Source organism: Sarcophilus harrisii, chromosome 3 (genome assembly GCF_902635505.1).
Source record: "Sarcophilus harrisii chromosome 3, mSarHar1.11, whole genome shotgun sequence".
In the NCBI taxonomy this organism is placed as follows: Eukaryota; Metazoa; Chordata; class Mammalia; order Dasyuromorphia; family Dasyuridae; genus Sarcophilus; species Sarcophilus harrisii.
The window spans coordinates 149127723-149144826 of record NC_045428.1 but is presented as its reverse complement, the minus strand read 5'-3'; the positions used below and the strand labels follow the sequence as shown (position 1 = coordinate 149144826).

The 17104-nt window shown below is 35.7% G+C and overlaps 1 protein-coding gene across 2 annotated transcripts in view; it reads right to left on the bottom strand.

Annotated features, from left to right (window-relative positions):
* PCCA (propionyl-CoA carboxylase subunit alpha) overlaps positions 1 to 17104 on the bottom strand; it is a 447428-nt gene that overhangs the window by 14715 nt on the left and 415609 nt on the right. For both annotated transcript variants that reach the window (XM_031958625.1, XM_031958626.1), the window contains one exon: positions 387 to 527. In XM_031958625.1, the coding sequence (XP_031814485.1) occupies positions 387 to 527 (141 nt within the window). The remainder of the gene's footprint in view (positions 1 to 386; positions 528 to 17104) is intronic.

The window sequence follows — 17104 nt, the reverse complement described above, 5'->3', positions numbered from 1 at the left end:
TATTCCTTATGCCAAGAAAAAGCTTCTCCTTGAGAGAATTTCTTTTCAGAGGTATTGCTAAAGCCCTGAGTGCACTCGAGATATTAAATGGAAATATTTTAAAGAAAAATGCTACTAAAAGCCAAATTTTCTCTTAACCACAACAGAATAAATCTGGCCTAATTTTTATTCCGCTCACAAAGGATTTCTTAGGCACTCAAAAATGTGTTTTCTGAGAGTATAACTGATGTAAAGAAACAGTCAATGCATATGGTCAGAACTGTAATCTACTTTAACGACTAATGAAAGCCCTGGAAAGGCCGATTTGTGCTTTCAGAGATGCTGTGAAGGCAATTTGACGAGAGGAGCTTACAATACAGCCCATATTTAAAAGTCATATCACTTACCATGTCTCCTGGCTTCACGGAGACTGCTACCATCACTCCAGGCATTGGCGACCTCAAAATACTGCTTGTGTCCTCTGCTACTTTCTCCAGCATAAACGTGTTCAACTTTGCGGCAAGCTCGGTTAAGACATACACCTTATACTTAAAGGAAAACAAAAAACAAGTTGTAGAGTTTCTTCATGAATTTTATTAAGTCGAAACCATTTTCCCTCCAGCTTTTACAAGTCTGAAGTGTACCCCGATAAAAACATCTTCACTAGACACTGCTCTTAGATACAATTTAATCACATATGCAAAATATGAAACACTGTATTCGAAATACGTCGTTAAAAAACCATTATCTAAAAATAGTTGGGGCGGGGAGAAAGATGTCCGCTCCGAAGTCACACGCAAAGAAGCGATTAGCAGAACACGACCACATAATTAAATAGCATAAGCTGGAGCATACACATCTAACAGGTCACAATTTCCCTTTCTGCCTCCCCACTTAAGCACTTATTCCTGAAGGACAGAGCCCCTCGGGGAGCTCGGGCGGGCCTGGCGGCCGTGAGGGCCCCGCGCCGGCAGGTGGCAGCAGATCTCTGTCTCACACCCCCAGCCTCGCGCCTGCCTGAGGACGGGGCCGTGGCCGGCATCAGTCACGCAGACAAAAGGCTTCCCCAGCTTCCGGGAGGAAGGGCCTCCGAAGCTCAGGCCGATATTCCGGGGAAACAAACACAACCGTCCCGCTAACCGCGCTCTTTGCGCTGCGGAGGCCGCGGTGCCGGGGGAACCGCCCCCGCCCCCGGGGATTCGGGACCCCCCAGAGCGCCCTGACTCCGCGCCTCCCGCGGGCGCCAGCCAGAGCGCGCGCACAGGCTCCGTTATCACCCCTGGGCACAGAGCAGGGCGCTAAGGTGCAGGGTGACTGGGGGGGAGCGCGGGTAAGGTGAGTCCGCAGCGGCTTTGTGACTGTGACAGGCTGAATAATCACATCCTTCGCGCGCTTCCTTCTTCCTGACCGTACGTTTTGCAATCAAGACATACAAGTGTCTGCCGGTGGCTGAAGGATATGATCCTTAAATGAAATCACAGTGCAAATAAAAGCTTTTTGCTCCTATTAAAATTCATCTGAGTCATAAGTGGCAAAGAGAAAAGGCTGGGAGAGTGCCTTCTGCTGTCAGTCTAACGAACGTTCTAGGCAGAGGGTCTATTTATCAAAGATAAATCGTACTTAAAAGTCCTTCATTAAATCTATGGGGGGATGGGAAAGGAGAAAATATAATTATACCCATTTTCACAGTTTCCGTATCTGTGGTTAGTGTCTACTTTGTACCAATAGTTTGAAAATTAAAACAACGCACCAAAACAAAATGAAGACAAAAGAAAGTCAGCGTTGCATTAAAATGTTGCGTCCATCTGGTCTGAAAAGGTTATATACTTAGCTAATTTAGTTTTGAGAGCTGATTGTATAAATAACTTTGTACATAATTTTTTCCCTCAAATAGTTCACTTCAAAACTACAAACTACAAATTCAGGGAAAGTAACTCTTTAAACAAAAAATCAGGGCCATTTGATTTACTATTTTCCTTGACTATGAGAACACTCAAAAATTAAGACCCATACCATTAACAGAAAAAAAGTACTCTAGGTTTCTACTGAGGCCCTCTTCCCTCCCTCCTCCCCCAACAAATGATAATATTCTGCCCAACAACTCCATCCCTCCACTATTTTTATAATTTTCCTATCTTTTAGATTCCTCTCTCTGTAGGATTCCAGCTTTGCTTGGAATGAGATGTGAAAGAGTCAAAGAACTTAAATGCCTTCAGATGCAGGTCTTTGTTATTGATGAGATGTTTGAGATGTTCCTTTTCCTTTTGTATTTGTTTATTGTTCTTAAATCTGTTTGGGGGATATGCAAGTTATTGTAATCAAGTGGAAAAATAATAACAGTAAACTCCTAAGGAAAGGCCTTGTTTTTCATAGTTGGCTTAGAAATGACCTTTTTGAATATAAAAAGATGAGGCAGAGAGAGGGTTCTCTTAAGATTACCTTTGATGTTGAATTACTGTTGTCCTGACCCCACCAGAATAGTCATACAAACTTCCCTTCTTAAAACAATATCCTGGCTCCCCAAAAAAACACTAGACACGGGTGTGATCGCTAGGCTTGGAAGCTTAATGGAATGTTACATAGGAGCCCACCAGGGCAAACTTCCTTATGAGACATGTACAGGCTTTCTGGTGCCTCAAAAAGAGGAGTCTTTCCACAATGTATGTAATGCCTTCAATCACAAATCCTGTTTGTTTCTTTGAATTCTGAAGGTTGTAAAATTCTTTTCAGAAAGCAGTATGACTTCAGCTTTATAATGGGCAATTCCTTACAATGACAAGCTTCTGAGACACTCCTCAGGAGAGTTCATTTTGTCTCTCTCCTCCAATTCCTCCCCCTCCCCCCCCAAAAAGGCAAATGAACCCAAAGTTGATGTTTCCAGATCCGGGCTAGGCTTCTGGTCAATGGATAGCAGAGGAGAGAAGTGCAATACTAGAAGAGGCCATAAGGTTTTCATTGCCTAGAGCATGAGAAACATCTGCTTGAATCATGATAGCTCATTGGTAGAGCTGAGTGGTCATGGAATCTGTGGCTGATCAACTCTGATTTCATCAGTAGATGTCATTTTACTCAGCGGGGCTGTAAGGGTAAATGTTCTAGCCAAAGTAAAGTTAATAAAACTACCTGAAAACTATTTCACCATGTATTCTGGAAAGAAAACAGGTGTTTCTTGTCCATAGGACAGCTAAGCTTCTCAGTCAGAATGCAAAAAGAATGGAAGGGAATGGGATGGTGCCTGGTGGCCCAATTATGGTAACAGGACACTGTCCTAGGTCTCAAAACAAATTACTTTTATGGTGCCTGCAATGCAATACCATGTCTAACAAGAAAATTTCTCATAAAGAAGGGCCTAATTATACCAGATGTATTAGAGACCAAAGAGAAAAGTACAAAGGCAAGACAAAAGACATGAGAGACAATTATTTAAAAACTGACCCTCCCCTTTTGTCCTCCCCCCACCCCTTCCTTTTTAACATGAAGCTGAGGTTAGCTCAGCCTAACAATGCAAGGTAAACAGGAAAGATAAAGAAAAGATCTGGTATCCAATTGTCAGGAGTGCTCATCTACATCTTCATCAAGCTAGTCACTACTTTAGAAAAATACAAATAGATACAACCAGGAGCTCAGTAAACAATTCAGGATATCCCACCATGAAAAGCAGGATAGACTACAGCTTATGAACCAATACAAAATAGCATCCTGATAATGACTGCATTAACTTCATACTTGAGACTCCTTCCAAATTTTAATTCCACACCCTCATTTGTAAACCCTACAGATTTACCAGGGATTTTACCAGAATAAATTGATAACCTAATATAAATGTATGATTTATGAGTTGTTTGGGTTCTGGGGTACTCTGGATTCACAGCTTACATTATTTGGAGCCATGATTTTAAAGGGTCTACTATCATCCTTCTGGAAGGGAGATAGACCCCAGTACTGTGGGAGTTAACTGTTTTTGTATCCCCCCCACTCCCAACATAACATTCATTGTCAATTACTACATGAATATTTAATGAATCACAGTCATTTTTTTTCTGCCTCTAACACTGCACCTCAGCTTAAGGTGGCCTTAGTAATGCCAACTGTTAGTCAATTTAATGCCAAAAAGAAAGGATACTTATCAAGTATGCATCTGATTTTATATGAACAATGTTTTCCCAATGCTGAACAAGTAGTACAAATTATTTTTCATCATTCTGAAATATAGCCCAGATGTTATGAATGAAAACACTGCAATGCACTCATATTAAATAAAGTGAAGTGCAATATTTCTTAACAAACAAGAATTTCTTCTAACAAAAATTTTAACCTCTTTCAATCACAGTCTTCTTGAAGTTTGATCATGGAACTAATTTATTCCATAGTATGGCAGTGAGGGTTAACGCAAAAATGTTCATAAAAGTGTCGATACTGCTGATAAGGAACAGGAGAAGAATAGTTAAATATGTAAAAAAAGAAAAAAAAGATAGAAATGATTTGGCCACACAATGATGCATCTTTACCAACAGAGAAAGAACAAGAGTAGAGAAAAATCACCAAATATAAGCAGTAAAAACCATTAAAATTGTAATTCAACTACATTTTTCTGTTTGCAATTCATTGTAACATTCTAGAAAAACATAACAAGGGTTAAAAGCCATGCAAAATAACATTCTCCAAACAGCTTAGCTTAAAGGCTTAATAGTTTAAAAAAAAAAAAAAAACATACAGAGTTAAAGCCTGTGGATGTCCTTCTCTTGGAGTTACAACCAGACGAACAAGGTGAAATGAACAGATAGCGGTTAGAAAGCTGTGTGAACCTCAGAGCTTTGTACATCTGCAGTCACTGGAGCAGCCTGTTAGCATAATGCTTTGACAACTCCATCAGCGCAGTCTCAAGGTAGCTGTCAATCAGGATGCATCATTTAATCCAACAGCACTCTGAGGACTTTCTCCTACAACCCACATGACAGCATATCTACAGCTCTATTTATATCAGAGCCCAGTAGTGTTTACAATGCTGTTGTAATTAGAAAAGATGCAACAGGCAGCAATGTGATTCAGATTTCCATTTTGCCATATTGCCATGTAAAGTGTGATCTTGCTTCACAGAGTCATGCTAAATGACAAAAGGCTATTTTCTTCCTTCTCCCAGCTCAGACAGCACTTCATTTGCAGCTATCTATAATTAGATTAATGGTGTAGTGCAGTACAAAGCAGGCCCACTTCACATCAGATAGCATATGAATTAGGACAAACACTTATTTCAATTCCAGGCAGAGAAAGCAATGACTGGGGTATTTAGCATACCCTTTATGGTGGAATGAGATGTTAATTGTGTACCATTACCTCTAAACTGCTTGCTTGTTGTATAAATCACTGTGCTAATTGATGCAGAGATAGAAATGTAGCCACAGGCAAGAAAGCAACGGAATGAGGGCCTAAAATGGAGGATAAAGGATTATCGAGTAAAACCATATGGAGATGAGGTTCCTTTGAAACCTTTGCTTTCTGCCCATAAGCAATATTTCTTAAAGTCTGTAAAAACTCTTGTAACAGTGTAAAGAAAAACGAATTTGTATATCTCAATTTAAGCACACAATCATGTGGAAAATGTTCATGTCTGCAAGGAATCAAAATTTTAAAAGTTTATGGAACTGTGACATATGCTTATAAAAACAAGACTCTAATTTTCAAATGGTCAAATTTTTTCAACTCGGTGTTTAACTGTTGTGTTGATAAGTAACCCTTGAAAGCTATCTGAAGCAGATGGTTCACTGATCCATCCACGTGGTAGAAAGAAATTCTTTCTCAAGTCTTGAAAGTATGTTCTTTTAACAATAAATTCATTCTACTTCAGATTTGCCAGAGAGGCCAATTAGCTAGCAGCACTTATTTATGATGGGAGTAAGTGAAGTTCCAAAGGGAACAAAGCTATTTTCATCTGCCACTGAAGGAATGAGTCCAACACTACCATTAAAACATTCCAAGTATTCTAACCCGAGATTTCGGATTCATAGGAAGAGATTCTGATAGAGATGGTATTTATTTTGTGTTTTACTATTTTATTATTTCAAAAGCCCAGCAATTTAAGCCTGGACCATTTTCTTACAAAATCACTCTCTCCCTTTTGATGACCTCCTCAGCACTCAGATTATTAATTCTTGTTTACTGGATTTATTTATAAAAAGTTAAAGTAACAAGTGGCCCAATTGTGGACTTTCTTTAAATGGCTTGATGTTGACATCATTATTTATTATGAGGACACTTTCACTCCTTATTCTATATGCCTATATGTACATATATGTATGCATTTGTATGTATATGTGTGTCTCTTACTTACACAACACAAATTTTCTTACATGAAAGGCAACGTGAAATGGCAATTACTTTGCAGAATTTAGCAAATTTAAATAGGCTTTTGTTAGAGCAGCTAGGAGTGCTTTAAGACAGAACAAATTGAGTTGATCTTTCTACCGAATTTGAATCTCAATGGGTATATCCATTTCATCTTAATACCTTTACATATTTGAGAACTGTTATGCTTAATTTTCTATGTGAAATCCATGAGCTCAAATTAGAGGCAAATACCAGAAAGTTCCCCTCAAAACTAAAATACTTTGTTCAAGGTATCATCATAATCTAAACTTCGAAGTTCAGGGTCTCAGTTTTCCTTTTTTTGCTTCACTCTACACTTTTAATATTAAACAGCAATTCATGAACAGTAAGACTACCCTTTCTGGCACCAAAGTTCAACAGTTTAGATTTTGGTCACAACAGTAAGAATCCTCTGCGTAATCTTTTAAAAAAATCAATGAAGCTTACAACTATAAAGAAACATTAGCTGTATTGAGAAAACCAAAGGGACCTATGAAATAGAAACAAATGGCAGCAGAATAAACAGTGTTGACTACTTTGAAATAACACCTCCCAAGTGTGCAGGCTAGTTGACATAAATGGAAATGCATTGACGAAAAGAGCTGTGAAGCTGTGTAACAGCCCTGCTCCTAATCATTAATCACTTTTTTAGGCCATTTAAACTGGCGCATTACAGCCTGCAGCAAAACGCCAACACTCCCATCACTTGCATGTCAGCAATGCTGGTGTTAACAGGAGAAAATATATGGTTTCTACCATTGTGCCCTAGTTACCCAGCATTTGCTCCCTTTAATTGAAAAAGGCAGTTAAATACAAGGTAAATCATTCAGTTAGCTGAGCTGTTTAATAACATATAATTGATAATGTCAATATGTTACAATGACATAATGCATCACTTTCAACACTCGTCTACTTACATTCATGAGTCAATCTACACCCATGGCCTGATTTTCAGCAATATGCTTGTTCCTTAACTTAAATATTGCTATGGATCAATGTACCAAGAACTTATTGGATAAGAGTCTCAAAGATAATAGAAGGTCCACTGTCCAACTCATTACATGATCATATTTAATGGAAATTTTTATTTTAAAAAAGGAGGAAAGGGGGCACATGCTCTCCTCAAAACTACTATAAACAAAAAGAAACTCCAAATCATGAAGCACTTTTTGTGCATGAAGTCTGTTTCTACATCTCACTATCGAAAAATTCCTGCTTGGGAGGGAGATACATTTCCTTAGAAAAGAAGAAAATGCTTAAAAATTGGAATTAATTGTTCTAATTATTTAACAAGCTTCCTCTGACAGGGTCCCTATACATTGGACCAGGTTATAGAAGCTTATATAAGGTGACAGGAGAATTACTAAATTAAACAGTTTTCTCTAATGAACAAAGAAAGGACAAACATATTTCTACAATTAAATTTATACAAAGTAATTCACAGTTCCAAAAAAGCATGAGTTTATGACAAAAGCATGTTTTATTATTAGATTATTATACAAATTAGGGTGAGAGATATGTCTTTTAAATTTAAAAATAAAGGGAAAAAATTCAGCACTTAATAGGAGAGGATAACTCTTTAAATACACTTTTTAACTTTGCTATTTTTAATTTTTGTCTTTGTGATGTAAATGTTACTTTAAAAGGCTGAAAATAAAAAGAGAACCAAAATCCCATAAAGGAAGTTGGCAGAACTTCTCCTAGCTTAGTGCCTGACACAGTGCCTGGCACATAGAAGGCACTTAATAAATGTTTATTGCCTTATGGCTTTATAATTGTCATACATAGCTATGATTAATAGGAATGATAGTAATAAGAATGGGTTATATGTGTGATTCAGGAGAAAGTCAGATTTCACTGTAACACTGCTGAGCTTGTGCCTGTGGTGAAGCCTTGTGCAGGTGTACATTTAATAAAGGTGGGAGCTGATCTATGCTCAGCTCACAGGTGACCACAAGTTGTCTTAACAAGCAGGTATATATGCCACAAAGGTAATTTGCTGGAATAAGTGGAGCTTTCACATCCACAAAATTAAGTCCATTTACAATTAACAATTTCAGAGCTCACAAAAGAGAACATGTGCATTTCAGTTTGCCCAGAATTCTGTATGAAACATGATGATTATAATGAGTGATTTGTTTCCTTTAAAAAAAGGAAAGTAAAAGAAAAATATCATAAATCTTTGAAAGCTTTGTACTCTATCACATAATGATCCCAGCATCTGTTAATAGAACAGGTTATTTGTTTATCTTTCAATCTGAATTGTTTATGTAATTACAAGTTTATAAGACCTTTATTAAACCAGTGAGAAGGTATCTTTTTAAAGCACTATATAATTTGGGATACAATAAGGCATTCTCTTAATAATCTATAATTAGGACAGCATCAACTTACAGTACAGGAAATGTTATAAAAACACAATTATGCAAACAGCCACACAGGTAGGAGATGTACTATTTTGCTAGAGCATCTATCCTTTGTTCCCCCTTTCTCTTTGTGTAGCCATATTGGCTCATTTCACAGTGAAGCACAGTCAAAATATATTCATATTTTATATCACGTCTACTTTGTCAAAACATAAAAAAAAAATAACGTTTTGTTATAAGTAGTCTATGCTGATTCCCTCAATGTTGTCCTACCAGGTATGCAAAGCTAGTCAATTAAAATTGCTAGGTATTTTCTTTTTTGAATGAAGTTATTGCATTTATTCTTACTATATCTCACTTAATTTTAGTCTACTTCTTCAGATTTTTTTCTTCTCTAAGAACTTATTTAAAATTGTACACAATATGATTACTTATTCACATTCTAAATAGTCAAGAAATGAATAGGGCCTAGTCTTCAAATAACAGAAGCTGAAAGATTGTTTTGCATCAAATGCTGAGTAGTCAACTTTACCTGGGTCTTACAGTATTGATACATTTCCCTACTTGATCCCATAATTCTGTGCATCATTTCAAAATCCTGATGCTGAATACTACCTAACATTGAGTAGAAATTGAAAAATTAACAGATAAATGATCTTCAATAGTATGAAAGAAAGGTAAAGGCCTCAAAGACACTCTTCTTTCTTTCCCAAAATTTTCCCAAATACAATTGTCTAAGTGCCTAGAAATATTTTTTCACTAGGCAATTTTTGGTCATTTTTTGTATTGAGAACCCAAACTTGGTTTAGCTAAAAAGTTTTATCTGGGTTATGTAGTTGCTTTATAGGGTCCTAGAAATAATCAGAACCACTTCTATGGAAAAACAAGATTTCTAGTAAGTAGAAAATTAATCATTCTACATATCTAAGAAAGCTGAAGGTAGAAGGCAGTTCAAGGGCTCATCTAAATAATAGTTCAAGATAAAAAGATATATTTTTTACTGGCAATTTACTGGCAATCACAATATGGTTGTGAAGGGATCTCACAATGAAATCATCTAACAGGAACAGGTCCTGTTAAACCTGTTAGGATTTGGAGATCAGAATATCATATTTAAATTTAGCATTGAGAAAGAACATCATTGGTGTGCAAATGAAGTGGGAGTTAGGGAAGACTTCTCCATCCTCTGCATGTGGGTGTGCCAGGAGTTCTGTCTTGAACTTTCTTGCTTTCTTACCCTGCTCCCAGTCTACAGCTCCAATCAACTTTCAAGGATTCAACTATCATCTAGCTATATCAACTATCATCTCTATATACTGAAAGTTCTCAAATTATAGAGAGGTTTACTCTGTACTGAAATCACTAATTGTCTTTTTGAACATTTCCAATTAGATCTTAAAACACAAGTCTGATCATGTCATCTGCCGATTCCAGAAATTATCTGGGTTTCCTTCTGCTTCTAGGATCAAATACAAATTTCCCTTGTTTGCCTTTTAAAGCCCTTAACATCTTGGCTCTAGATGACCTTTCTACATGAATGGCACAGGACTCTCCATCACGGTCTGGCCAATCAGACTTACTAGATACTCACTAAACCTAAAATTCCATTTCCTTTGTATAGGCTAAACAGGCCTCATGCCTAGACTATTCTCCCCCAACATTCCACCTGGCTTTCTTCAAAGCTCAGTTTAGCTAGCACCTCTTTAGGAAGCCTATTCTTATACTAAAAGTAGTTTCTACTCTCCTCCCAGAAAATATTTTGTATATATTTTGTATTTTTTGTGTCCACATTGTTTCCCCTCAAAAGAATGAAACTCCTTGTCTATGAGGCCTGACATTAGTAGAAATTAATAAGTATTTTTGGGGGATGAATGAATTTCGATTCTAGGATACCCACTCCATAGTTCTCACTATTTTGAGGCCCTTCTTGGGATTACAGTGACTTGAAGACAACATTCATTAATTAACATTTATTCAGTGCTTCTATGAAGTATTAGTGATATTTTTTTAAAAAGTAGAAATTATCTGTATCCTCAAAGATATTAATCTGGTTCTGTAGACAAAATATACATGGATGAAAAAACTAGAAAACAGAAGTGTGTGATAAACTATGAATTCTAAGGATGAATGGGATTAATTACAGGGTGAGTTTCTTGTTTCCCTCTATGCCTTTCAAATACAATTATCTCCTAGTTTTCTGGAAGAGCTACTACACCTGTACCAGGTTTGTCTATTCTTAGACATTTCCAAAGAAAGAAAATTCTTTGACTTTCCTTGGGAATCTAAACTAATATCAATTTGCCCTTTATGCGGGAAACTTTTACATTAATAAACAAAATCCTAAACACTTTTTTTAGTCTTAAAAAAAAATTCTCCAATAAAGAGAATAGCTACGATTTTCCACATAATAACCTCTCTCCTCAATCAATATCTTGCTTTTTCAGCTATATACCTAGTTTAACTTAGTACCTGGCACATAATAATTTACCCAATGATTTTTCATTTATTCATTCATTTGAAAGACTGATTACATTGTCTTTTTCAAAAAGCAGAATAAGCAACTATTCTACAATTCATATGTTTTTTCTTTCACAAAGTCAGCTTTCTAACTTTATAATTCTAAGCCAACTGGCCTTCTCTAAAAACCTCACAATTTATGATTCTCTAAACTTATGCCACACTTGAACAATGATATCTGATCAATGCTAAGACTAGAAGGATTCTTACATAGTTCCTCTATGCTAATTAGGCTTATATTTGTATAATGTTTTTATCTTGTCTACTTTACAAATAGAAAATTAAAACTGACAGCATGTTTTATATATATATATATATATATATATATATATATATAAAATCCATTATGATCCTTAAAGATGTTCATGCTAATTATATAAAGATGGTCCCTTCTAAAGTTGATAGAAAATTTACTTTTTAAATGAGATATATTTAATTAATCTCTATTAAACTTCTGTGTTATATCAATCTACCTCAGTCTAAATCTTTAGTTCTCTAATTCTCCCCAGGCTAGTTATGTATTTGATTGAGTGTCATTTGGGGGAATATCATATTTGTAATTTAATTGGTAAATGGAATTTCCAATATGGAAATGCCTTTCATCAGTGTTAATTGGATCTACCACTTGGAGAATTAGCCCTAAGAGGTTAAATGGTTTCACTGTTTGGTCATGTGTATCAGAGACAGGACTTAAATTCAAGTCTTTCTGATGTCAAAATTAGGTCTTTATATAATATACCACATTCCCTCATAATAAGCTTTCATTTCGTTTAATAAGCATAACTTCCCTTATCTAACTGATATAGCCCTTATTCTACTATACAGTTATTAATGAAGAAATCAGAATTTCAATAGTTCTCCTAATACCACATTCCCTCATAATAAGCTTTCATTTCATTTAATAAACATAACTTCCCTTATCTAACTGATATAGCCCCTATTCTACTGTACAGTTATTAATGAAGAAACCAGAACTTCAATGGCTCTCCTAACATGGTACTCTCTTCAGTGGTGTAGATAACAATCCATTCACATTTTCTCAGTGTGACCACAGATGTCCTACAAATCTTCCATGGGGTCCACTCAACATGAAAAGGGTCATTACTATATCTCTTGATATTGCATAGACACCAATAGAGTATAACGGCTTCCCTCCACTATTTCTATACGAATAACTTCCTTTCCAGTATTTATATCTTTCTCATCTCCTTTATGTTACCTCTCCTGCACAATATGGCATCAGTAATATGCTGTAGTTTACTCACAGCCACTATGACTTCTTACATCTTTATTTCTTAAGATTATAGCTACATAAAAGCAATAAAAAAATATTGATCTTTAAAAATGATGTGTTGACTTCTTGGCTGGATGACTGCCTGAATAAATGATCATTCTTGCTCCCTCTCATATATCAAACTCAGAATAATTGTGGTTCTTAACAGATAAATAATGATCAAGAAATTCAATGAGAAATTACAATAAGTAAATTTTTCTGGCCTAGAAGTGCACAAAAATTTATCCAGAAGTCTGAGGGCAATAGACACATTGATTTGCCATCAAAACCAGACCTAACATAGGAAAGTTTCATAGCACAAGACATAACCTGGAATACATGGAGCTTGCAAGGTTCTTTGTCCAGAGGCAATTGAACAAGCAAAGAAAAAAAAGAAAGGCTTTTCTGAGTGAGCCAAAATGGACCTGGGAAGTGGGAGAATAATGAAAGCAGGCAATTACCAGCAAGATTTAGGGGAACAAAAGGCCCTAACACTACCCTAAAATGCTAGAAAAGGCCTTAATGATCCAGTGCTTTGAACTTCAAAGATCCAGGGAGCCTAACCCTGGGAAGCAGAGATCAACTGGAGAATAGGGAACCCAGAATGAAGGTAGGGTCCATCATCTCACTCGAGGTTGGCCCTGGAACAAAGTCCCTGAAATGGGACTTTGAAGAAAATAAAATACTTACTGATATAAAAGTATTACTGCAAATCTGGAGATTACTCCCAAAGTAGAGAGTAACCATAACTGAAAACAGAAACTCAAAGAAAAATAACTGATTTTACACAAAACTATATAACTAGAAGAAATGAAGTAAGAGGAAATAAAAATTAAATCAAAACTCTTGAGTAAAGAAATGGAAGGAGAATAAGTAGCTTAGAAGATAAAGTGACAAAACTTATCCAAGAAATGAACCCTTGAAAACCAGAATATACCCAAGAGACTCTATTCCAATCATATGAGAAGGTGCTCTAAATCACTATTGACCAGAGAAATGCAAATTAAGACAACTCTGAGATACCACTACACACCTCTCAGATTGGCTAAAGTGATAGGAAAAGATGATGAGGAATGTTGGATGGGATGTGGGAAAATTGGGACACTGATACATTGTTGGTGGAACTGTGAATGGATTCAGCCATTCTGGAGAGTGATTTGGAACTATGTTCAAAAAGTTAACAAACTGTGCATACCTTTTGACCCAGCAGTGTTACTACTGGGCTTATATCCCAAAGAGATCTAAAGGAGGGAAAGAAATCCACATGTGCAAAAATGTTTGTGGCAGCCCTGTTTGTAGTGGCTAGAAAATAGAACCTGAGTGGCTGCCCATCAGTTGGAGAATGGCTGAGTAAGTTATGGTATAGGAATGTTATGGAATATTTATTGTTTTATAAAAAATGGACAGGAGGATGATTTTAGAGAGGACTGAAGAGACATCAACTGATGCTAAGTGAAATGAGTAGAACCAGATCATTGTACATGATAACATTAATATTATATGATGATCAATCCTAATGAACGTAACTCTTTCCAACAATGAGATGATTGATGGCAGTTCCAGTGATCTTGTGATGAAGAAAGCTATCTACACCCAGAGAAAGGATTGTGGGAACGGAGTGTGTATCACAACATAACATTCTTACTCTTTTTGACATTTACTTGCATTTTGGTTTCTTACTCATTTACTTTATTTTTTTGGTCTGATTTCTCTTGTGCAGCAAGAGAACTATATAAATAGGTTTAACATATTGGATTTAACATGTATTTTAACATGTTTAACATATATTGAATTGCTTGTCATCTAGGGGAGAGGGTGAAGGAAAGAGGAGAAAATATTAAGCACAAGGCTGTGGAAGGGTCAATGTTGTCAAATTATACATGCATATGTTTTGAAAATAAAGTTTTATAAATATAAAAAAAACAAAGATAGGTAAAACACACACACACAAATACACATGTGTTCCTGCTTTTAGATGATTTTTAATGATAGAGACAATATATAAACATATAGATTAGATAAGTACAGTGTAAGAAGGAAGTAATCTTGGAGGGAAAAATATTTTAACAGTGGGGATTAGGGTAAATGTGGAATATCAAGAAAGGTTTCTTGAATAAAGTAAAGTGTGAGTTGAGTTTTGGAAGCCAGAGAAGCCAAAAAGAAGAGATGAGGAGAATAAAGCATTTCAGTAATGGGGAACAGTAAGTGAAGACACAAAGACTCAGGAGATGAAGTATCATTTTTGAGACACAGCAAGAGGGACAGTATAGATCAATAAGAGTAGATGGAGGAAAGCACACCTTGGGGGTGGAAACAATATCTAATGTTGGTGAGGTCGATGCTATTATTAACTCCATTTGACAGCTGAGAAAACCAAGGGAAATTAAGGTATCTTGACCAGGGTTGACACAGTAATCAATTATTTGTATCTGGATTTGAACTCAGGTCTTCCTGACTCAAGACCCAGCTCTCTCTCTCTCTCTCTCTTTTTTTTTTAAACAGAAATGGCCCTATAAGAAGACTGGAAAAGCAGGAAGTGAATTAAAGACATTAAAAAACATAGAGAAAATTTTATTTGTTCTTGGAGGTGAAAAGAAATTCCTGGATTGTATTGAACAGGGAAGTGATTTGCTCAGACTTGAGCTGTTAGTGCTTTTCTAAAGCTCAACAATAATTAGCAAGGTAGCAACCTGCATTCTCTTCATTTTTTATTCGACCCGACTTACAGAGTTGCCTGGCACCGTATCATTGGCAAAAACTTCCCTAGTTACGTTCCCATATTTTAAAGGAAGCTTTTGAAAAATATTTAAATTATTCTTCTGAACTGAAATTTTGTGTTATAAGGTCAACCTCTCTGTACTTCAAAATCTTTGGTATTGATATTTTCTTTTTTTTTTTTAATGGATTATAAAATTTTAAGTTTCAAATTATCTCTCTCCCTATCTCCCATCTTTCCTAAGATGTTAAGCAATCTGATAGAGGTAAGACATGTGCAATCACATACAATATTTCCATTTTAGTCATTTTGTGGGAAAAAATTTGAAGGGAAGAGGATATAAGGAAAAAAGAGGAAGGAAGGAAAGAAAGAAGGGAGGGAGGGAGGAAGGGAGGGAGGAAGGAAGGAAGGAAGGAAGAAAGGAAGGAAGGGAAGAAGGGAAAAAAAAGAAAGGTTGAAAAAGTAGGCTGTGATCTGTATTCAGACTCCATCCATTCTTTTATAGCATTTTTCATCATGAGTATTTTGGGATTTTCTTAGAACATTATATTGCTGAGAATAGCTTAATTATTCATAGTTGTACATCACCTTTTTTCCCTTTTTAAAACATTTTTTTTTGCACTTAATAGTATTTTTTTCCAATTACACATAAAGTAATTTTCAACATTTATTTTCATAAGATTTTGAGTTCCACATTTTTCTCTCTTTTTCTGCCTTCTGCCCTCCCCAAGATAGCAATCAATCTGATATAGGCTATACATGTACAATCATGTTAAACATATTTCTCTATTAGTATTATTGTGAAAGAAGAATCAGAACAAAAGGGGAAAACTGTGAGAAAGAAAAAAAAAACATTAAAAAAAATGAAAATAGTAGACTTCAATTTGCATTTAGACTCTATAGTCTTTATCTGGATGTGGGTAGCAATTTTCTATCACAAATCTATTGGAATTGTCTTCAATCATCATATTGATGAGAAGAGCTAAGTCTATTACAGCTAATCATCATACAATGTTGCTGTTATACTATGTACAATATCCCTCTTGCTTCTGTTTTGAAAATTATTGTTCTTTTCTGAAAACTGCCTTGTTCATCTCTCTGACCATTTATCAACTGGGGAATGACTTTTATTCTCATAAATCTGATTCAGTTTCCCTATACATTTGAAAAATAAGGCCTTTATCAGAAGTAGTTTTTATAAAACATTTGCCTCAGCTTTCTGTTTTCCTTCTAATCTTGGTCACACTGTTTTTTGGTTTTGTTTTGTTTTTGGTGCAAAATCTTTCTAAATGAATATTAAATTAAAATTTAATCTTGATTGTTTGGAGTTTGTATGATGAGTACTATGTTTTTTTTAAGAACTTCAAGAATAGCTCTAGCCAGCATAGAATCTAGTTGGTCGATATCAGGGCAATCTAATCCAAGGGTACTTTAATTATTTGTATCCTGACCTGAGACCACCAGTTAAGAGTGCTCTTTCTTGTTTATTCATAAATTGTTCACCTAGCCATAAAATTAATAATTAATATGTTCTTCAAATTTTGTTGTAATATCTTAATATCTAGGCCATGTTCATTTTGACCATATGGTTTTAGAAGGACAAAGAGCAGAGTGAGGTTCTGAACTGAAATTTTGTGTTATAAGGTCAAGCTCTCTGTACTTAAAATTCTTTGGCCTATATACATGGCCTATAATTTTGTTTCTATTAAATTTTAAAGGTTTTGTACAAATAAAACAGAAGTAGTCAAGATCAGAAGGAAAGCAAACTAGGGAAAAAAATTAAAGACAGTTTCTCAGACACTACTACTTCCAAAGATGATCAGGAAAAAAAGGAAAGAACCTGTAAGTTCTAAAGCAGTCATAGAAGCTCTCTTTTGTAGTGGCAAAGAA